General features: G+C 46.5%; 2 protein-coding genes across 4 annotated transcripts in view; one reads left to right on the top strand and one right to left on the bottom strand.

Annotated features, from left to right (window-relative positions):
• Positions 1-4223: 4223 nt before the first annotated feature.
• Positions 4224-5600, top strand: LOC120023052 (G-protein coupled receptor 135). The gene has a single exon (XM_038966997.1). The coding sequence runs from the start codon at positions 4224-4226 to the stop codon at positions 5598-5600; it is 1377 nt and encodes a 458-aa protein (XP_038822925.1).
• A 4689-nt stretch (positions 5601-10289) lies between these two features.
• LOC120023490 (disheveled-associated activator of morphogenesis 1-like) overlaps positions 10290-23553 on the bottom strand; it is an 80547-nt gene continuing 67283 nt past the window's right edge. For all 3 annotated transcript variants that reach the window (XM_038967517.1, XM_038967515.1, XM_038967518.1), the window contains 8 exons: positions 19114-19220; positions 15482-15570; positions 14875-15043; positions 14418-14525; positions 13509-13569; positions 13085-13216; positions 12033-12203; positions 10290-11776 (listed from right to left, as the gene is read on the bottom strand). In XM_038967517.1, coding sequence (XP_038823445.1) covers positions 11570-11776; positions 12033-12203; positions 13085-13216; positions 13509-13569; positions 14418-14525; positions 14875-15043; positions 15482-15570; positions 19114-19220 — 1044 coding nt within the window. In that variant the 3' untranslated portion in view covers positions 10290-11569. The remainder of the gene's footprint in view (positions 11777-12032; positions 12204-13084; positions 13217-13508; positions 13570-14417; positions 14526-14874; positions 15044-15481; positions 15571-19113; positions 19221-23553) is intronic.

Below are 23553 nucleotides of genomic sequence, written 5' to 3'. Positions count from 1 at the left end.
AGGGTATAACAAAACCTATTTCCCCTAAGGAGACTGAAAATATTTGGCATGGGTCCTCAGATCCTCAAAAGGTGCTACAGCTGCACCATTGAGAGCATCCTGACTGGTTGCATCACTGCCTGGCATGGCAACTGCTCGGCCTCCGAGTGCCTACGGCCCAGTTCATCACTGGGGCCAAGCTTCCTGAGTTTTGGTAGGTCAGGGATTAGCCCAGGAGTCTGAAGTATATTAACTATGACGTGAATGTGAGATGGAATTCTGGGTTGGGCGTACAGGGATGATCTCTGTTAAAAATGCATAATGCACTTGGGACATTCCAAGGCGCTACAGAGGGTAGTGCGTACGGCACAGTACATCACTAGAGCCAAGCTTTCTGCCATCCAGGACCTCTATACCAGGCGGTGTCAGAGGAAGGCCCTAGAAATTGTCATAGACTCCAGCCACCCAAGTCATAGACTGTTCTCTTTGCTGCCGCACGGCAAGCGGTACCGGTGCGCCAAGTCTGGTCCAAGAGGCTTCTAAACAGCTTCTACCCCCAAGCCATAAGACTCCTGAACATCTAATCAAATGGCTACCAAGGCTACTTGCATTGCCCTCCCCTTTTACACCACTGCTACTCTCTGTTATTATCTATGCATATCCACTTTAACTCCACCTATATGCACATGTTGTGCTGCAGAATGAGGACCCAAAAGCGACGTAATAGTAACAGAGTCTTTATTCCAGAATAAAACAAATAATGATTCTCCTGGATACTATCCTCTCGTCAACAGAGAGGAACGACTGGAGACGCGACCACAGACTGCAGGTCGCTTCAGGAAGGCACTGGCCGTAGCTGACATTGACACCTGCTCACACGCAGCATCTGAAGAAGGCAAAGAACACGACAGGGCGGAACAAGGACACAGGAACAGCAAACGTCAAACAAGAATCCGACAAGGACAGAAGCGGAAAACAGAGGGAGAAATAGGGACTCTAATCAGAGGGCAAAATAGGGGACAGGTGTGAAAGAGTAAATGAGGTCGTTAGGAGAATGAGAAACAGCTGGGAGCAGGAACGGAACGATAGAGAGAGAGAAAGAGGGAAAGAACCTAATAAGACCAGCAGAGGGAAGCACAGGGACAAGACATGATGAAAGACAAAACATGACAGCACATATTACCTCGAATAACCGGTGCCCCCACACATTGACTCTGTACCGGTACTGTCACGGCCATCGACAGAACTACCCACCACCAAGGGACCAAGAATCGTGCGCCAACCTGGAGGATGAGCTGGACCGGGGAGGAGAGAATGGCAGGGGACAAGACCCGGTCACGGAAGCCCGAGAGGCAGCTCCAAAAAAATTGGGGGGGGGGGGGGGGCAACACGGGGAGATTGGCGGGCGGAGTCGGAGTTTAGACCTGAGCCAACTCCCCGTGCTTACCGTGGGGAGCATGTGATTGGTCAGGCACCGTGTTATGGGGTGATGCGCACGGTGTCTCGAGTGAGCATTCACAGGCCGGTGTGCTCTGTGCCAGCGTCCCGCATTTTCCGGGTGGAAGTGGGTATCCAGCCAGAACAGGTTGTGCCAGCTCTGCGCTCGAGACCTCCAGTGCGCCTCCACGGCCCAGTGAATCCGGTGCCAGCGCCAAGAACCAAGCCTCCAGTATGTCTCCCCAGCCTGGTGAGTCCTGTGCCTGCTGCCAGAACCAGGCCTCCTGTATGTCTCCCCAGCCTGGTGAGCCCTGTGGCAGCTCCACGTACCAGACTGCCCATACGTCTCCTCACTCCAGGGATGATCCATGGCAAGAAGCCTCCAGTGATGATCCAAGGCACGAAGCCTCCAGTGATGATCCATGGCAAGAAGCCTCCAGTGATGATCAATGGCACGAAGCCTCCAGTGATGATCCATGGCAAGAAGTGATGATCCATGGCACGAAGCCTCCAGTGATGATCCATGGCAAGTAGCCTCCAGTGATGATCCATGGCAAGAAGCCTCCAGTGATGATCCATGGCACGAAGCCTCCAGTGAGGAGTCATGGCACGAAGCCTCCAGCGACGGCCTCCAGTTCAGAGCCTCCAGCGACGGCCTCCAGTCCGGAGCCCCCAGCGACTGTCCCCAGTCCGGAGCCCCCAGCGACTGTCCCCAGTCCGGAGCCCCCAGCGACGGTCCCCAGTCCGGGGCCCGCAACGAGGGTGCCCAGTCCGGGGCCCGCAACGAGGATGCCCAGTCCGGGGCCCGCAACGAGGATGCCCAGTCCGGGGCCTGCAACGAGGGTGCCCAATCCGGGGCCGCAACGAGGGTGCCCAGTCCGGGACCCGCAGCGAGGGTGCCCAGTCCGGGGCCCGCAGCGAGGGTGCCCAGTCCGGGGCCCGCAGCGATGGTGCCCAGTCCGGGGCCCGGCTTCGAGGGTCCCCAGTCCGGGTCGGCGACGAGGGTCCCCAGTCCGGGGCCCGCAACGAGGCTCCCCAGTCCGGGGTCAGCGACGAGGGTCCCTGCACCAGAGGTGCCACCAAAGTGGGGTGAGCCAGTGGTGGAGCGGGGTCTGCGTCCCGCACCTGAGCCGCCACCGCGGATAGATGCCCACCCAGACCCTCCCCTATAGGTTCAGGTTTTGCGGCTGGAGTCCGCACCTTTGGGGGGGGGGGGGGGGGTACTGTCACGCCCTGACCTTAGAGAGCCTTTTTATGTCTCTATTTGGTTTGGTCAGGGTGTGATTTGGGGTGGGCATTCTATGTTTTGTTTTCTATGATTTTGTGTTTCTATGTTTTGGCCGGGTATGGTTCTCAATCAGGGACAGCTGTCTATCGTTGTCTCTGATTGGGAACCATACTTAGGTAGCCCTTTTTCCCTCCTTTCGTTGTGGGTAGTTAACTTTGTTTGTGGCACTAATGCCCTGTAAGCTTCACGGTTGTTTCATTCGTTTGTTGTTTTGTTGGCGACATTTTAAATAAAAAGGAAAATGTACGCTCACCACGCTGCACTTTGGTCCACATCTTTTGACGGCCTTTTTTAAACTGTATTATTGGTTAGGGACTTATAAGTAAGCATTTCACTGTAATGTCTACACCTTTTTTATTCAGCGCATGTGACCAATACAATTTCATTTGATTTTTAAATGTTTTACTTATAAATTGCAGGTTAGTGTTTTTGCATCATGAATCTTGTTCTGGAGGCACCTCTTCAGTGTGGTTACTAGCTGGCACAGCCACAATGTCATTTGTGGTGGTTAGGCTGTTTTTAAGTCTAACCCTAACCTTGAACCCTAACCACACATCTTACCCTCATGCCTAACCCTATTAAATTAAGATCAAAAGGGTCATTTTTCTATTCATGAATTTTTACCATATAGCCAGCTGGGCTATCTAAGGGGAAATTGCTCAGTTCTGCCTCCAGTACAAGACTGCTTATCAATTAATGATATGTACCCATTGATTCTTGAGTAATATAACTTATAAATGCCTCATGAGCTTAGTCAAATTGTCGTACACCATCATAAGCTTGTTTTACTCCAATGTTTGTAAACAAGCACTGTATAACCTCACAAATTGTTAAAACTATAATTTTGATATCATGGATGGGCAGTCCTTGCATCCGTAGCTCTGTCTATGAATTTGAGAGTGGTTTCATTTCTCTAGTCCCATCCCTCAGCCTTTTGGCGAAACAGTGGCGGGGAAGGCATTGTTATTGTTTCAATCACTGATTGCTGCTTTAATAGTTTGATAGCTATTCAAATGCCTATCCTACAATTAATTGTAATTATATGTAATTATAATGCCTATAACCAATATGAGAATTAAACCTACTTGTAAAATTGTAGGTGTCAGTCTTTCTGTTTTAAAGCCTGCGTGGGGAGGCCTATAGGTACCTGACCAAATAACTAATCATCCAGAAAGTGCGTAATTGCACTGAAGAAAACCATCACCGATACCATGGCAACGGCTCTAAACGTCACGAAGGGGTGCAAAGACACAAATTGTACGCAAGGAAGGCGGGGACTCGGCAATATGAGATTTAGGAATACGGGGATTGAGACGACCAGGCGAGAACTGCAAACAGTGGCATGGATCCCAGTTTGAATAATGAGGAACATTTTCAGGAACCCATAGAAAGGGGGTTGCAAATGGGATCTACATGTCTTTAATGCGACATATCTAAGCTGCTGCATCAACACAGAGACAACATATTCGTAGAGGGATGAATCTCCTTCCATTCTGTGGAGGCCCCCCATTTGTGTCCGATGGATTTCCCCGTGAACATTGCATTGCTTGGCACCAGCAACTCCACCGCTCCAGACAACACCTCTGGCACGGGTTTAACGCTGGAAATAGTCACCATAGCACCGGTGTTACACAGCTTTTTTACGAAGGCCAGTCATGGAAACCTTACGGGCGGAGGCGACGAAAACCAACAACACATACCCGTGCAGAGCGCGGAGGGAAACTCGGTCCTCCAGGGCATCACGGTGGCAGCTCAAGCCTTGTTGCTCCTGGCCATCTTCCTCCTCTCTAGTTTAGGGAATTCTGCGGTGGTGATTGTCATAATAAAACATCGACAGCTGAGAACCGTTACCAATGCTTTCATCATGTCTCTTTCACTGTCTGATTTCTTGACGGCCGTTCTTTGTTTACCGTTCTCGTTCATGATGCTCTTCAGCAAAGATGGTGTGTGGATGTTTGGAGACCGTTTCTGCGTCGCCAACGGGTTCTTCAACGCATGCTTTGGTATTATTTCCACACTGACAATGACTCTAATTTCTTTTGACCGGTATTATGCCATCGTGAGGCAACCTCAGGAGAAGATAGGCAGGAGGAAGGCCATAACGCTGTTGGTGGCAGTGTGGTTAACAGCAGTGTTTTTCTCCATTCCATGGTACCTGGTAATGCGAACATCCAAGGATCTAGTCGTCCATAAAAGGGGCTTCTACCACTGTATGTATGTCTTTCACACTGGTACTTCTAGGATGGGTACCTCTTACAGTATAGCTTTAATAGTGGTGTGTTATCTCCTTCCGTTTGCGCTCATGTGTTTCTGTCATTATAACATATGTAAGACCGTTAGGTTATCAGAAATAAGGGTGCGGCCGGTGACCACTTACGCGTATTTACTCCGGTTTTATAGTGAGATGAGGACGGCCACGACAGTGCTGATTATGATAGTGTTTATCATCTTCTGCTGGGGCCCCTACTGTCTGATGGGTATCATCACCGCCGTGGGAGATTACTCATTCAACCCTGTCATGGACACCGTGGCAATATGGATGGCATGGGCAAACGGTGCCATAAACCCGCTCATTTACGCAATTAGAAACCCAAACATATCGATGCTTTTAGGCCGAAGCCGAGAAGAGGGATATAGGACTAGAAACATTTCTGTCTACCTATCTACACAAACCCAAAGCAGGGATGTAAGAACCAGGGCCGACCAAATCAGAGACCGGTATGTGAGCAGGCATGGTGCAAACAGCCGGTTGTCTTCCTCCAGCCCAGCGAATGGAGGAGAGGTCGCGATGTGGGCTTGTAAAAACCCCGCGGTGTTCTTCTGTAGGGATGCTCAGCCAGATACTCTGTCCGAACCCACGGTGCCAAAAGTTGAAACTGCAGATACAAGTCTGTGATCGTACTTTTATTTTCGAGAAACATGATGAATGTCAAAATGTTGAAGTAATTTAATGTGCCAAAGTTTTGAACACATTGAGAAATTAGAGGAAAAGTAGGCCTAACTGTTAATTAGTGATAAGGGATATAAAAGTCAGTCCTATGAATTGACAACCCGCGTTTGGACACTTTATGCAGTGCCAAGCGCTCTACACACTGATGGAACAGAGTGCACATTTAAAAGCCCAATGTATTTTCAGGCCATTTAAGCAGTGTGATTTATAAAATATTCAAAATTATTAACATCTCATTTGAATATATGTATTACTTTATGCCTTATCAGATACATGTTCATTGCGCAACCTTTACCACTGGGCGCAGACGTCAGTTCAACGTCTAGTTTTGATTTACATTTGGTTGAGTTGTCAAATAATGTGAATTCAACAAGAGCCACTCTTTCGATTCCACTTTGATTTGAGGCAGAGTTCATTGCTATAGTATTAAACTGTCAAAAGTGGCACCCCAAACCACTAAATCCCATTGAACTAACCCAAAGGAAAAACTGGATAATGGCGATAGCTGTTTAATTTAGGCTGATTTCTTTTTTGATTTGGGATAGTGCATTTGTCCTCATTTATACTGTATTCAGGGTAGAGGTTTAATATGGAATACTGTGACGAATTCAGGATTTTAAATAAAGTGTGCGTGCGCTTTGATTTGATGTTCAAGATGTCATGTATGGCTGGCCATAGCGATTTGCTAGAACATGAAACAATGCTATGAAAACACAATTTAATGTGCCTGTATTAAAAAAGGTGTATTTTGAATACCATACTCATTAGTTTGTCCATTTAAAATGTAATAATTGTATTGCTTGCCATAAGAAGCTGCGAGTTGTCAGAATTTGATTTTATTGGTGAGTTGTTTGTTAAATCATATTTTAACTTAAAATGTATAAAATAAATGTTTTGAAGCATCATATATTTATGTATTGTTCCTTATATGTGACACTGCCAATACAGATCCTGACCTAGGACAGGTGGAGTGGTCAAACAGCAGCTAGATGAATTGTTACCAGAGGTTTTATTAGTGACAAAGTCATTATTCACAATGCTTTCTGAATAGTATCCAGAGTATTGCAATTCATAGAAGCAGATGTTTCCTCAGAATGTCTTTAAAACATTTCAGAAATCCTTCACTTTCAGACACGACCAACAGTAAATGAAACCTGTAGAATAGATACATGGGCGCATTGGCCACTCCTTACTATAACTCAGATGAATACCTGTCTTTGTTGCACAGTTTGGAAAACAGGGTTAAATTACATTTTAGTCATTCAGCAGATACTCTTATCCAGAGCGACATACAGTGCATTCATCTTAAGATAGCTAGGTGAGACAATCATATCAAGTACATTTTCCCTGCAAAGTATTTATCAGCAAAGTCAGTGCTAGTGGGAAAAAAAGAAAGGGGGAGGGTTGTGAGCATGTTAAGATACTTTTCAAAGAGGTAGGGTTTTCGAAAGATGGGCAGAGACTCCGCTGTCCTGACTTTAGGGGGAAGCTTGTTCCACCATTGGGGTGCCAGGACAAAGAGCTTTAACTGCCCTCCCGTAGGGAGAGACCAGAGGTGGCGGAACAGAGGGCTTGGGTTGGAATGTTGGGTTTGAGCTTAGCCTGAATTGGGGCATTTCCCCTTGCTGCTCCGTAGGGAAGAACCAGGGTCTTGAAGGTTATGCAAGCTTCAAATGGAAGCCAGTGGCGTGTGCAGAGGAACGGGGTGACATGAGAAAACTAGGGAAGGTTGAACACCATGCGGGTTGCAGCCTTCTGGATGAGTTTCAGGGGTTTGATGGCACAAATGGGGAACCCAGCCAACAGAGTTGCAGTGGTCTAGATTAGAGATGACAAGTGCCTGGATTATGACCTGCGCCGCTTCCTGTGTGAGTGAAGGTCGTACTCTAGGGATGTTGTAGAGCATGAACCTGCATCACTGCTTTGATGTTTGCAGAGAACGACAGGTTGTTTTCCAGGGTCACACCAATGTTCTTTGCACTCTGGGAAAGGGACATCGTGGAGTTGTCAACCGTGATGGAGAAGTCTTGGAGTGGGCAGGCCTTCCCTGGGAAGAAGAGCAGCTCCGTTATGTCAAGGTTGAGCTTGAGGTGGTGAGTAGACATACAAGCTGAGATGTCTGCTAGGCATGCAGAAATGCATGTCGCCACCTGGGTGTCAGAAGCGGGAAGAGTAGTTGAGTGCCACCCGCAAAGAAACGATAGGAGAGACCATGTGACAGAGCCGAGTGACTTGGTGTAAAGAGAAAAGTGGGCCTAGATCCGAGCCCTGTGGGACACCAGTAGTGAGAGCATGTGGTGCAGATGCAGATCCTCTCCACGCCACCTGGTCGGTGCGACCTGCCAGGTAGGATGCAATTCAAGAGTGTGCAGAGCCTGAGACGCTCAACCCTGAGAGGGTGGAAAGGAAGATATGATGGTTAGATCTAGGAGGATGAGAAAAGAGTCAGCTTTGGCAGAGCAGAGAGTGGTCTCAGTTGAGTGAGCTGCCTTGAAGCCTGACTGGTTAGGGTCAAGAAGCTTGTTATGTGAGATAACGAGAGAGTTGGTCAGAGACAGCATGCACAAGTGTTTTGGAAAGAAAAAGGATACCGGTCTCTAGTTTGGCGTCAGAGGCTGTCGAGTGTTGGTTTCTTGAGGGGAGCGTCTCTTGCCATCTTGAAGTCAGAGAGGACGCAGCTAGTGGTCAGGGATGAATTAATGAGGGAAGTGAGAAGGTCTCCAGAGATGGTCTGGAGAAGTGAATGGGGTCAAGTGGGCAGGTTGTTGGGCGGCCGGACATCACTTGTCGCAGGATTTCATCTGGAAAGAGGGGAGAAAGAGGTCAAGGCGTAGGGTAGTTCTGTGTGAGTGGAACTAGTGGACTCAGTAGGCTGAGTGAATGAGGAGCGTATGTAGTCAATATTTTTTTCAAAGTGGTTGACAAATGTCTGCAGAGAGGGAGGAGGATTAAGGAGAGAGGAGAAAGTGGAAAAGAGTTTCCCAGGGTTGGAGGCAGAAGATACAAATTTAGAGTGATAGAAGGCAGTTTTAGCAGCAGATAAAGAGGGAGATGGTATATAGAAGGGAGTGGAAGGAGGAGGATAGGTCCTCCGGAAGTTTCATTTTCCTCCATTTCCACTCAACTGCCCACAACCCTGTTCTGTTAGTGCGCATTGAGTGACTTATCCACGGAGCAAGAGGTGAAGGTCGGGCTGGCCAGGAGGAAAGGGGACAGTGGGAGTCAAAAGGAGGTGGAAAGGGAAGAGAGTAGGGTCGAAGAGGCAGAGTCAGGAGAATTTAGCAGAAGGAAGAGCGGATAGAAGAGTAACGGGAGCAAAGATTGTGGTGGCGCATGACCATCTGCGTAGGTCTGAGGGTTGGAGGAGAAAAGGAAACAAAGTAGTGATAAGAGATCAGTAGGCGTACAGCCTCTAGTGAAGTTGTGGTCAAGCTGATTTCCTGCCTTGTGCGTGTGAGGTGACTGGGAAAGGGTGAGGTGAAAAGGAGTGGAAACAAAGAGGAAAGAAATGTATTTAAGTCAGGCATCAGGAGGTTAAAGTCACCCAATAGACAGGTGAGAGGGGGAAAGAAAAACTCCACTTAGGAGAAGTGATTAGCCCTGTGCCACCACCACCATGACCAGTAGCAGTGTTATAGGGTATTCCATGTCTCCGTCAGGGTGAGATGAACTCAGCTTTATTGGCCGTAGATCGGAAGTACCAAACCCTGCCGGAGACTAAGAATTCCACATGGGTTGTGCTCACAGGGTACACTAACTTAGAAGTGTTACAGCCACTGAATGGGCAGCGAATGTAAAACCTACCGGAAGAGGAGTGAACTGAAATGGGACACACATACTTGCCAAAGATACAAAAGATCAAAATAAGATCTGAAAATAACTAGGTAAGATACTCAAGTGAGAGAGTGATGTGGAGCCTGCCTCAAACAACTCAGCAATAGTCTGGTTTGGTGACAATAATGCCTCTTACAGCTGCTGCTGAAGAAACAGGGGAGACTGAAGTACTAGCACTAATTGCCTAGCAGAGGTGAAAGACACCTCCCAGCAGTGATTGCCTGGCAGAGGTGGGGGGGAAAACACCCCCTGCAATAAAACACACCCACATATTAGCAAAACTGTTAGACAAATAGGCCTGAAACTAATCCAAGTCCGCAACAACAGTCACAAGTACTGAGCAAATCAGACAGTTCAAACAGCAATGATTAAGTAGGCTACTGATAAAAGACAGCACTTCAATTTCAATTGCTCTAGCAAGATAATACCAAAAGCTACTTATTGAATAAAAAAATATACTTGCTGCTCTTGTAGGAGCTGATGTCCTTCTAAACTATAGATGGCGCACTAAGACTTGGGCCAAGTAATGCTCCTTAAATAGTCAGGGAAGACAAGTAAGGCCACTCCCTCTTAAAACACCCAACTGTTACCAAGGGCTTTTACACAAATTGGCCTGAAACTATTCCAAGTCCACAATGAGTACTGAGCAATCAGACAGACAATGAATAAGGTAAAAGGTAAACTTGGTAAAAGACAGCACTTAAATTCAATTGCCCTAGCAAGACATTACCAACAGCTACTTATTGAACACAGTCCGAGAGGAATTACTAGTTTACTGGCTTGCAAACATAACAAAGATTCAACAGATAATTGACATCCAGGTTTATTACTTTAGTCCGTTTCGAAATAGAAAGTTGTTTAAATAATAAAAAAGCTGTATTGAAAGAACCCACATACCTCCATCAGAAATGCTATCACACAGTTAAGGAGGGTGTTGGTAGAAATGTGACCAAAGGTTTTAGAAGGGTTTTACTAATTGGATCTGACTAAATAACTGAAAAGTTTCTGCTGTACATAACATAGTGAGAAGGTGACACGGGAATTGGCACAATACATAATATATACACATACATGACAGTATTGAACACAAATAAAAAATGTATAGGATGCATAGTTTCCAGAATGATATCCACACTGTTGTCAGGATGGCCAGATGTAGAGCAATCATTTTTGGTAACACTTTAAATCAAATCGGAGACAATATCCTTTCAAAACTTCAAACTAGGTCCTATACTCTTTTACAATACTGTATATACAGTAAAATATACATTATTTTTCTACCCTTCTTTTGTTGCTGTTTTAATAGATTATTTTCTAAAGGTGAAAGTTAGGGCTCTAATAAAATGGCAATATTGCATCTGTGATTTGGTTTTTAATATATCTAAATTAGGTCTTTGTAAAATTGTGATAAAAAAAACAGTATCAAAATGTGTATCTTGTTGTTATGCTTTTGTGCTTAGCTAAAAAACATGATCATTCATACATAGTGGATTGTGCTTCAACAGACACTGTTTCTTTGCATGGAGTTGACATCTTTTACTATACCCTTAAGGGAGTCTGACTCAATCACACAAGCAGGAAAGATTTTACATTCTCCCGATTAAAACAGGAAACGTGTCTCCGCCAGGGTCACTGCGTGTGTGTGTTATCCCAGGCTTTCCATTCCACTTCCTGGTTATCTTTGCAGACAGGGAGGGTCAAGGAGAGGGTCCTACTCTAGGGCACCAGCCCTATGCTATTAAAGTGTCCCATTCACGACATGAGTAAAACTGTCATTCAGACCACAGCATTTAAAAAATGTAGGTTAACACAAATAGCTTAGAGTCACTCCTGATCCATAGTTCATGGTTTTCATTAGGAGGTAATGTCTGTTTCCAGACAGACACAAGCTCTGGGTTATTGTTGCTTGAGTAGCAGAAGAGTAAGTAGAGGTCTGTCCACCACCTTTCATGCTCATTTCAGTTCTGTTTTAGTAGTGAGTCCTGTCCACTCCAAAATGAGGGGGCGCTAGGCCCATTCCAAGCCACCAGAGGGCAGCATAGCCTAGCTCTAGTAGGACAAAGGATCCGTCATCAGTTGTTTTAGAGGTTCAGTTTGGTGACTGGCCGCTCCCTGCTGGTCTCAGCTGATGAGTTGACGCGCTTGCGGTTGCGTTTCATCTTGGACAGGTCCTTATCGAACACCTCCCCAGAGCGCAGGGCTGAAACCAGGTCGTCGAACTCACCGTCCTCCTCACAGTTCTCCTTAGCCTTCCTGGACTTGCGCTCCTTCTCCCTCTGCTCCTTCAGCTGAGGGGACAAAACAGGAGTGACTATATGACACACACCTACAGTAGCATATAGTGTGTGACGGATGTATTTGGTGTATTGAGTAAATGAGCAGTACAGCACATGCATTTGAGTGTGTGTTGGTCAAGAGTAAAAAAAAAAACTCTGGTTTGATACCCATTTGTAATATTTGTTGCATAATGACTGGGTGGTTAAAAGGTGACCATAGGTGACTCTCTCTAGTGTTTTGGTCGGTAATAGACAATCTTAATCTAACCTGTGCTTCCATGCGGGCCCGTCGCTCCTCTTCCTCCTTGCGTCTGCGCATGTTCTCATTCTCCTGCTTGGCCTCAGCGAACGCCTGCAGGAATTGGTCGAAGATTCCGAAGAACTCGTCAGGCTGCATACGGGTTGCATCCTCCCCAAAATGCTGCACTGCCTTCAGAAACTGGAGAGAAAACAACGTTAGACACCAAATACTTTAAGATGGACAAACAGCTTTTCCTCTAGATGTAATAAAATGCAATCAATGAGTCACAGGTGATTTCTTTCAGTGTTACACTGGGGATGAATGTGTGAGACGTGGGTACGCCATCATATCTGGGTTCAAATACTATTTGAAATCATAACTAATACTTTATCTGGGCTTGATTGTGCTTGTCTGGTACATTGGAACCAACAGAATAGTCGCAAAAGTGCAAACTCTGCCCACCTGGCACTCCAAGCAGGGTAGGGCAAACATTCTGTAATTAAAATATTTCAAATATTATTTGAACCCAGGTCTGCTCCCAACAGGTGGTTTCCTCCTCCCTGCCATTGTAAAGTTGAACTTGACACATAAATAACCCTCATCCACTGCGCATGTATCAAATACATTCCACATGGCACTTCATGGAGGGGAGACCCAGGGGGAAAACCATGGCTTTGAAACTGATATCCTTGACCCATCTCAGTTAAAAATTAACTGCTTATATTCAGAGGTTCCAATGTCTATGCAGGTAGACTGTAACCCTTGAACAGAGGTGAGTTACTACATCCTCCACATTGAAATACAGTGAAACACAAGGCATACTATTTCCAAGTATATTGGTTGTTTGAAAAGGTGACTTCAAAGCTGCAGTAAGAACACTTAATGTGTGCTACCTACTTGGTTGTGGCCAAGTATAAAGTTACAGGATTTGCCATTTGCGCTGTCCTTATAAAATCTTGAAAGCGACCATATTTTAGTTTTATAGCTCCATCAGAGCTCCTAGTTGTGGAGAGAAGCATGAGGAGGAGGGGGCAGACGGACAATGCGGTCCCCAGACCCTGGCCCCCGCCGGTTCTCACCAGCTCCTTGGCCTCGGTCAGAGAATCCTCCACGTCTGAGAAGCTGAAGCTGGCCACGGTGATGAACTGGCTCACCACAGACACAAACTTATCCCCCGAAACCTGAGGAAGACCTCTCTGAAACTCCAGCTCCTATACAGGAGGGAACAGCATTACAGGATAATTATATGACTGTCATCAGACAATCCACAACACAAGAGTACAGTACCATGCCCATTTCCGATTGATCATTGCTAGGGCCAGGAGTTTTGTATGGCCATGTGATATGACCAGGCAAAATTCCAGGCCCTAATCTTTGGAGTTCTGTCAGTGGAAACGTATTGAGACTCATGAACAGGAGGTAGAGGAGTGTAAGCCCAACTATACTGCCTCTGATATCATGTGTGGCTCCATTAAGGGTAAACCAATAGAAATGGCCACTCACCGTTTCCACACTCTTCAGTCCAGAACGCAAGTTGTTGATGTCTTTCTCCAACTCTGTCATACTGTGGACAAGGGTAGAGGAAAGAGAAGGAAAGGGAGTGAAGAAAGATGAGAGGAGAGGAGAGGAGGAAAGGGGAAGGGAAAGGGAGGGAGTGGAGAGAGGAGTTTATTGACGTGAAACAATTACAAACCATCTGTGCTCCAACCAAGCCACAACTTAGAGACAGGAAATGTGTGAGGATAAAACCCAACTTCCTTCCTTCTCAGTCAGGAAAGGCATGGATACAGGGTTCACTAGGTTTAACAGAAACTCTAACTTAGATTATCTTTATTTGCGACCTGAATTATTATAATTGTTTTAATGCTGACTGTTACACTATTGCTTTGTTGTGGTACGATAGGAAACACCTTGACATTTTGAGGATTGTAGGGTTCACAGTTCAAACTTTCCACATTTCAAGAGGATCACTGAAATATGGGCTATTAGGACAACCTGTGCCTCTGACACATCCAGACAATATAAACATGACCTTTAACGCTCTCTGTAAACACGGCATGTAAGGTAATACACACAGCAATACGGTCTTAACCTTTTACCCTTTCTACTTAAAGCCAGGCACCATTAATTTGGCTTAGAGAGGAAAATTCAACAATTACAATGTTGTTGCAAGGATAATTACACACAGTTACACATAAATGAGAGCAACTTAGGTTTATGAAACAGCATCTGTGTGTGTGTGTGTGTGTGTGTGTGTGTGTGTGTGTGTGTGTGTGTGTGTGTGTGTGTGTGTGTGTGTGTGTGTGTGTGTGTGTGTGTGTGTGTGTGTGTGTGTGTGTGTGTGTGTGTGTGTGTGTGTGCACGCGTGTGTTTGTTGGATCTGATTCAGTCAGCCTTAGCAGCAGCTCGTACTTGACTTTGGCTGCCTCTGGAACACTCTGAAGCTCTTCCTGGAACACGGCCACTTTGGGATACTTATGCTCCAGGATGGTGATCAGGTAATGCAGCAGAGTGATGTTCCTACAAACACATACCACACATTAGTATTCATATCATGCATTAGTATTCACATCACACATTAGAATTCACATCACACATTAGAATTCACATCACACATTAGAATTCACATCGCACATTAGAATTCATATCACACTTTAGAATTCATATCACACTTTAGAATTCATATCACACTTTAGAATTCATATCGTACACATCATCACACACGACACACATCATCACTTTCTTTTCAATGCTCTTAGTGCAGTGTTATTTGGACAGGTCTATGAACAAAAATGTTTTTATGTCAATGGTATTTTTCCTGTATACATAAAGGATAAATGAAATATACTCAAGCCAGAATATTTCTTACTTGTCAATGCTGGACTTGGTGTCAGCAATCTTGTTGAGTGAGGACACTTTGAAGCCATAGGCGTTCCCCCTCTGACCCTTGTTCATGTAGTTACCGAAGGCCAGGACCACCTCCAGAAGCTGCTTGAGGTTGCGACTCTGCAGCACCTCTTTAGATGCCCTGATCAGTGCTGGGGAGATGAAGAGGACGTTACCGTTATGAGGATAAGACATTGGTTAAATGGCATCCTAGTCCATATATAATGCATTACCTTTGACCAGGGACCACCAAATGGCACCCAAGTCCATACGTAATGCATTACCTTTGACCGGGGACCACCAAATGGCACCCTAGTCCATACGTAATGCATTACCTTTGACTGGGGACCACCACATGGCACCCTAGTTCCTATGTAATGCGTTACCTTTGACTGGGGACCACCAAATGGCACCCTAGTTCCTATGTAATGCATTACCTTTGACTGGGGACCACCAAATGGCACCCTAGTTCCTATGTAATGCATTACCTTTGACCAGGGACCACCAAATGGCACACTATTCTCTATATAGTGCACTACTTCTTTTAAAGGTAGATAATTTGAGCATGGAACATTGTAGGAAAATCCTACCTTCAACTTTAGGTTTGACTTCGATGATTCTTTCAGCAAATTTCTTTTTGAAGTAGAGAGACTGCAGCCTTGGCTGGTAGTGGTTGATTCTGTATTGTAGAAAGAGGTCCAAATATTATGTTTCAATCTGAATTTACATAGACATTACACTTCACTGAAACTGTTGTGTAATAGACGGGTTGCCTGACAACGTCACGAAAATTATGCGCACACATCCATGAGGCATAAGGCCGCGTGTTATGATTCTGAACAGTCAGATAGCTAGCAACAATGACAAGAAGCTGCCATGTGGGATATCGTAGGGGTCTTGTTTCAGGTAGTTGTATATTGTTCTTGATTCTACGTCTTGTTTTAAGGTGTTTTGATTGATGTCACGTCTATGCTAATACGACTCAAATTCGCTAGCTAGCTAGCTAACCAACAAGTGTAACAATGTGTTTGATAGACAACAAGTGCTTACTATGCTAATGTATTTATGTTTTCAATAAACAGTTGGACTAAATATAGTTGACATGTTTTCAATAATAATTTTTTCCCTCCAAAGTCCCACCTGTCTATTTGACATGACCTTTCCTAAATGAAGGCTATGAACTTTGAATAGAAAGATACTTGTTTTGTGGTTTTGTTCAGACATTTGATCAACACAGAGGTTTTGTGACCAGACAAAAAAAATTCAGCAAAAAAAGAAACATCCCTTTTTCAGGACCCTGTCTTTCAAAGATAATTTGTAAAAATCCAAATAACTTCACAGATCTTCATTGTAAAGGGTTTAAACACTGTTTCCCATGCTTGTTCAACGAACCATAAACAATTAATGAACATGCACCTGTGGAACGGTCGTTAAGACACTGACTACTGACTCTGAAAAACACCAAAAGAAAGATGCCCAGGGTCCCTGCTCATCTGCGTGAACGTACCTTAGGCATGCTGCAAGGAGGCATGAGGACTGCAGATGTGGCCAGGGCAATAAATTGCAATGTCAATACTGTGAGACACCTAAGACAGCGCTACAGGGAGACAGGACGGACAGCTGATCATCCTCGCAGTGGCAGACCACGTGTAACACCTGCACAGGATCGGTACATCCGAACATCACACCTGTGGGACAGCTACAGGATGGCAACAACAACTGCCCGAGTTACACCAGGAACGCACAATCCCTCCATCAGTGCTCAGACTGTCCGCAATAGGCTGAGAGAGGCTGGACTGAGGGCTTGTAGGCCTGTTGTAAGGCAGGTCCTCACCAGACATCACCGGCATCAACGTCGCCTATGGGCACAAACCCACCGTCGTTGGACCAGACAGAACTGGCAAAAAGTGCTCTTCACTGACGAGTCACGATATTGTCTCACCAGGGGTGATGGTTGGATTCGCGTTTATCGTCAAAGGAATGATCATTACACCGAGGCCTGTACTCTGGAGCGGGATCGATTTGGAGGTGGAGGGTCCGTCATGGTCTGGGGCGGTGTGTCACAGCATCATCAGACTGAGCTTGTTGTCATAGCAGGCAATCTCAACGCTGTGCGTTACAGGGAAGACATCCTCCTCCCTCATGTGGTACCCTTCCTGCAGGCTCATCCTGACATGACCCTCCAGCATGACAATGCCACCAGCCACACTGATCATTCTGCACGTGATTTCCTGCAAGACAGGAATGTCAGTGTTCTGCCATGGTCACAGAAGAGACCGGATCACAATCCCATTGAGCACGTCTGGGACCTGTTGGATCGGAGAGTGAGGGCTAGGGCCATTCCCCCCAGAAATGTCCGGGAACTTGCAGGTGCCTTGGTGGAAGAGTGGGGTAACATCTCACAGCAAGAACTGGCAAATCTGGTGCAGTCCATGAGGAGGAGATGCACTGCAGTACTTAATGCAGCTGGTGGCCACACCAGATACTGACTGTTACTTTTGATTTTGACCCCCCCCCTTTGTTCAGGGACATATTATTCCATTTCTGTTCGTCACATGTCTGTGGAACTTGTTCAGTTTATGTCTTAGTTGTTGAATCTTGTTTTGTTCATACAAATATTTACACATGTTAAGTTTGCTGAAAATAAACGCAGTTGACAGTGACAGGACGTTTATTTTTTTGCGGAGTTTACATACATCTTTCACAAATGATCTTACTGGATTAAATATCCAACGTGAAAAACTCAGAGCACATTGAATAAAGAAGCTCCATTCCTGCTCCCTGCCCAAACTCTGTTACCTCAGCTTCAATGTTTTCAGGAAGGCAAAACACAAAAGGAGAAACGACTCCAGATCCTGGAAGGAAGTCTCTATTCCCATAGTAAATGGCTTGATACATCATGGAAAAAATTGTGCTGGTACTACACTCACAATGGCACCTGGTCATACGTTTCCTTTCCTGTAATCTACTAATCCAACCTTCATTTGTAACACAGTAGAGGAATGCCCATTAAAGGGACTGCAGTGAGCCCTAGCCCTGGGGTTTCTGTTTTTTGCCCTAGCCGAGAATGTCTCCCCAGGGATGTTTCATATTCACTCATTAACAACAGAGTTACATGGAGAGTTCAGCTGCTTTCCGCCACCTTTGCACCACCCTCCCCCTCAACCACAGTCTCAACCACAGCCTCCACCTCAACTATAGCCTCAGACACAGCCTCCCACTCAGCCACAGCCTCTCACTCAGCCACAGCCTCCACCTCAGCCACAGCCTCCCCCTCAGCCACAGCCTCCCCCTCAACCACAGTCTCAACCACAGCCTCCCCCTCAGCCACAGCCTCCACTACCCCTCAGCCACAGGCTTCCCCTCAGCCACAGGCTCCCCTACCCCTCAACCACAGGCTCCCCTACCACTCAGCCACAGGCTCCCCTACCACTCAGCCACAGGCTCCCCCTCAGCCACAGGCTCCCCCTCAGCTCAGATAGCATGACTCATGGTAAAGAATAACCTAAAGAAATAATAATCTATTTGCTCACTCACATATTATACTTCTAAAACTAGTTGGGGGATGAATTCTCATAATTATAGTCCATAGTGAATTACATGGACAGCACTCCAAAAGGTAATACATTTGTTTGACCTACACAGGGCAAAATGCAGTGCTGTATATTTTATTCACTAAAGAACAATACCAATCGTTCTACTCTCCCCAAGTACTCACAGTCAGGACCAATGGCCTTCACTGGCAGATCTGGGTCACAGCTTCATGTCTGGCAGTGATGTCCCTCAGCAGTTACAGTAGATATACCAAAGTGATTTGTGTTAAAAGACGTTAACATCCAGCTAGCACGTCACTGAGTGTCATGCTGTTAACATATGCTGCTGGTGGTACTACAATGGTCTGTGTCAATTCCTGTTAACAGCAACGTTGATTCAAGACTATTAACACAGAACGTGTTGTTATAGTAAAAGCACTGATGAAGACTACATGTTAACAATGAAGAAGCAGTTTTAAAGTCAACATCCATTGTCATCCGAGAGCAGCTGAATATTTTCCACAGTATACCAACAAACAACATGCTGAGGATAGTGTCTAGCACTGCGGGGTTTTAGCAATTTGGGGTTTTGAAAAGCGCATTACAAATAAAATGTTATTATTATTGGGAATGTGGTGTTACACAATGTAGCAGTACCAAAAGTCATTATACCGAACCAAAGTCCGTACCTGCTCATCTCGTAGAGGAAGCGGTCAGCCTTGGCCATGCGGTCCAGCTCATGCTTGTGCTCCTCCAGGAGATCCACGTCACTCTTCTCTGGGACAAACTTCAGCAGCTGGACAGGAACAGGACAATTATCAAGAGAGAACTTGTACAGCCACACACTAATACCCTTCTCTCCACTGTGATAGCTGATGTGTGGTGAGCTTCCTGGCGCAAAATGTCAGGTATGGGGAGTTTCACCCCTTACTAACTAAAGAGCTTTGACAATCTGGAAAAGCGTTATAGAAATCAAATCAATTATGAATTATTATCATTGAAAAGACATGCAGAGTTATCACTGAGATGTGGTAATCTCCTGCTGGAAATAAATGGCCGCTCTGAATGTAAATTATGTTTAAATGACTCAGACCTAGAACTCGTAGAACTTTGATCATGTTCCATTGAACAGATGGATTAGGTTGGCAGCTGGACACATTTTTCTTCAGAACTCAGAACAGACATGGCAGTCAGGCAGTATTCCCACTAACAGCATTCAGATGCTTTAAAACCTTGCTAAATAACCTCCGCCGTCCAGGCCAGCCGGGCCGGGCCCCACCAACACAAATGCTCCATTCCGTCACTAGCGCACTCCCTATGAACACTGCAGACTTTCTTTAATTAGGGCCCTAGATTAAAGCAATAGCAATGAAAAGTCTTATAAAACTCGATTAGCCTTCAATTACTCAGATCTATTTGAAAATACTATACTTTTTCACCTAGTCATCGTCATAGTTATGGGGCGATAAAGAACATGAAGGCTCAGCGGTTTTGAGGGAAGGTTAAAAGGGGACGAGGAGTTTTACGATTACATGTCATCAGTTAGTCATCATCAAAGCAATCATTGGCTTACAGAATTCTCTGGAATATGGTGATACATTTGGCCTATGTGTTGTACTACAATCAGAGTAGAAACAGAAAAGGGCTCCCTAAAAAATATATTTTTTACCTACTTGCTGTATCAGAGAGAGAGAGGAGGGCGACATGATGTATCAGAGAGAGAGAGGAGGGCTACATGATGTATCAGAGAGAGAGAGGAGGGCGACATGATGTATCAGAGAGAGAGAGGAGGGCTACATGATGTATCAGAGAGAGAGAGGAGGGCTACATGCTGTATCAGAGAGAGAGAGGAGGGCTACATGATGTATCAGAGAGAGAGGAGGGCTACATGATGTATCAGATAGAGAGGGGAGGGCTACATGATGTATCAGAGGGAGAGAGGAGGGCTACATGCTGTATCAGAGAGAGAGAGGGGGGCTACATGCTGTATCAGAGAGTGAGAGGAGGGCTACATGATGTATCAGAGAGAGAGAGGAGGGCTACATGATGTATCAGAGAGAGAGAGGAGGGCTACATGCTGTATCAGAGAGAGAGAGGAGGGCTACATGATGTATCAGAGAGAGAGAGGAGGGCTACATGCTGTATCAGAGAGAGAGAGGAGGGCTACATGATGTATCAGAGAGAGAGAGGAGGGCTACATGCTGTATCAGGGAGAGAGAGGAGGGCTACATGCTGTATCAGAGAGAGAGAGGAGGGCTACATGCTGTATCAGAGAGAGAGAGGGGGGCTACATGCTGTATCAGGGAGAGAGAGGAGGGCTACATGCTGTATCAGAGAGAGAGAGGGGGGCTACATGATGTATCAGGGAGAGAGGCGAGGGCTACATGCTGTATCAGAAAGAGACAGGAGGGCTACATGATGTATCAGGGAGAGAGGCGAGGGCTACATGCTGTATCAGAGAGAGAGAGGGGGGCTACATGATGTATCAGGGAGAGAGGCGAGGGCTACATGCTGTATCAGAGAGAGAGAGGAGGGCTACATGATGTAACAGAGAGAGAGGAGGGCTACATGATGTATCAGGTAGAGAGAGGAGGGCTACATGCTGTATCAGAGAGAGAGGGGAGGGCTACATGATGTAACAGAGAGAGAGAGGAGGGCTACATGCTGTATCAGAGAGAGAGAGGAGGGCTACATGCTGTATCAGAGAGAGAGAGGAGGGCTACATGCTGTATCAGAGAGAGAGAGGAGGGCTACATGATGTATCAGAGAGAGAGAGGAGGGCTACATGCTGTATCAGATAGAGAGAGGAGGGCTACATGATGTATCAGAGAGAGAGAGGAGGGCTACATGCTGTATCAGAGAGAGAGAGGAGGGCTACATGATGTAACAGAGAGAGAGAGGAGGGCTACATGATGTAACAGAGAGAGAGGAGGGCTACATGATGTATCAGGTAGAGAGAGGAGGGCTACATGCTGTATCAGAGAGAGAGGAGGGCTACATGCTGTATCAGAGAGAGAGAGGAGGGCTACATGATGTATCAGAGAGAGAGAGGAGGGCTACATGATGTAACAGAGAGAGAGAGGAGGGCTACATGATGTATCAGATAGAGAGAGGAGGGCTACATGCTGTATCAGAGAGAGAGAAGAGGGCTACATGATGTAACAGAGAGAGAGAGGAGGGCTACATGATGTAACAGAGAGAGAGAGGAGGGCTACATGATGTATCAGGTAGAGAGAGGAGGGCTACATGCTGTATCAGAGAGAGAGGAGGGCTACATGCTGTATCAGAGAGAGAGAGGAGGGCTACATGATGTATCAGAGAGAGAGAGGAGGGCTACATGCTGTATCAGAGAGAGAGAGGGGGGGCTACATGCTGTATCAGAGAGAGAGAGGAGGGCTACATGATGTATCAGAGAGAGAGAGGAGGGCTACATGCTGTATCAGAGAGAGAGAGGGGGGCTACATGCTGTATCAGAGAGAGAGAGGAGGGCTACATGCTGTATCAGAGAGAGAGGGGAGGGCTACATGATGTAACAGAGAGAGAGAGGGGGGCTACATGCTGTATCAGAGAGTGAGAGGGGGGCTACATGCTGTATCAGAGAGTGAGAGGAGGGCTACATGCTGTATCAGGGAGAGAGGGGAGGGCTACATGCTGTATCAGAGAGAGAGGGGAGGGCTACATGCTGTATCAGGTAGAGAGAGGAGGGCTACATGCTGTATCAGAGAGTGAGAGGGGGGCTACATGCTGTATCAGAGAGTGAGAGGAGGGCTACATGCTGTATCAGAGAGAGATAGGGGGGCTACATGATGTAACAGAGAGAGAGAGGGGGGCTACATGCTGTATCAGGGAGAGAGAGGGGGGCTACATAATGTATCAGAGAGAGAGAGGGGGGCTACATGCTGTATCAGAGAGAGAGAGGAGGGCTACATGCTGTATCAGGTAGAGAGAGGAGGGCTACATGCTGTATCAGAGAGAGAGAGGGGGGGTACATAATGTAACAGAGAGTGAGAGGAGGACTACATGATGTATCAGAGAGAGAGAGGGGGGCTACATGATGTATCAGAGAGGGAGAGGGGGGCTACATGCTGTAGCAGAGAGAGAGAGGGGGGCTACATGCTGTAGCAGAGAGAGAGGGGAGGGCTACATGATGTATCAGAGAGAGAGAGGGGGGCTACATGCTGTAGCAGAGAGAGAGGGGAGGGCTACATGATGTATCAGAGAGAGAGAGGGGGGCTACATGCTGTAGCAGAGAGAGAGGGGAGGGCTACATGATGTATCAGAGAGAGAGAGGGGGGCTACATGCTGTAACAGAGAGTGAGAGGAGGGCTACATGCTGTATCAGAGAGAGAGAGGGGGGCTACATGCTGTAGCAGAGAGAGAGGGGAGGGCTACATGCTGTATCAGAGAGTGAGAGGAGGGCTACATGATGTATCAGAGAGAGAGAGGAGGGCTAAATGATGTAACAGAGAGAGAGAGGAGGGCTACATGCTGTATCAGAGAGTGAGAGGAGGGCTACATGCTGTATCAGAGAGAGAGGGGGGCTACATGATGTATCAGAGAGAGAGAGGAGGGCTACATGATGTAACAGAGAGAGAGGGGAGGGCTACATGATGTATCAGAGAGAGAGAGGAGGGCTACATGCTGTATCAGAGAGAGAGAGGGGGGCTACATGCTGTATCAGAGAGTGAGAGGAGGGCTACATGCTGTATCAGAGAGAGAGAGGGGGGCTACATGCTGTATCAGAGAGTGAGAGGAGGAATACATGCTGTATCAGAGAGAGAGGGGGGCTACATGATGTAACAGAGAGAGAGAGGGGGGCTACATGCTGTATCAGAGACAGGGGGGCTACATGCTGTATCAGAGAGTGAGAGGAGGGCTACATGCTGTATCAGAGAGAGAGGGGAGGGCTACATGCTGTATCAGAGAGAGAGAGGAGGGCTACATGATGTATCAGAGAGTGAGAGGAGGGCTACATGCTGTATCAGGTAGAGAGAGGAGGGCTACATGCTGTATCAGAGAGTGAGAGGAGGGCTACATGATGTATCAGAGAGAGAGAGGAGGGCTACATGATGTATCAGAGAGTGATAGGAGGGCTACATGCTGTATCAGGAGAGTGAGAGGAGGGCTAC

Source organism: Salvelinus namaycush, chromosome 28, assembly GCF_016432855.1.
Source record: "Salvelinus namaycush isolate Seneca chromosome 28, SaNama_1.0, whole genome shotgun sequence".
NCBI lineage: Eukaryota > Metazoa > Chordata > Actinopteri > Salmoniformes > Salmonidae > Salvelinus > Salvelinus namaycush.
This window is presented reverse-complemented; position numbering and strand designations above follow the sequence as displayed.

What these genes read in the sequence shown, in the direction of transcription:
- LOC120023052 (XM_038966997.1), top strand. Translation starts at nt 4,224, where the DNA reads ATGGATTTCCCCGTGAACATTGCATTGCTTGGCACCAGCAACTCCACC.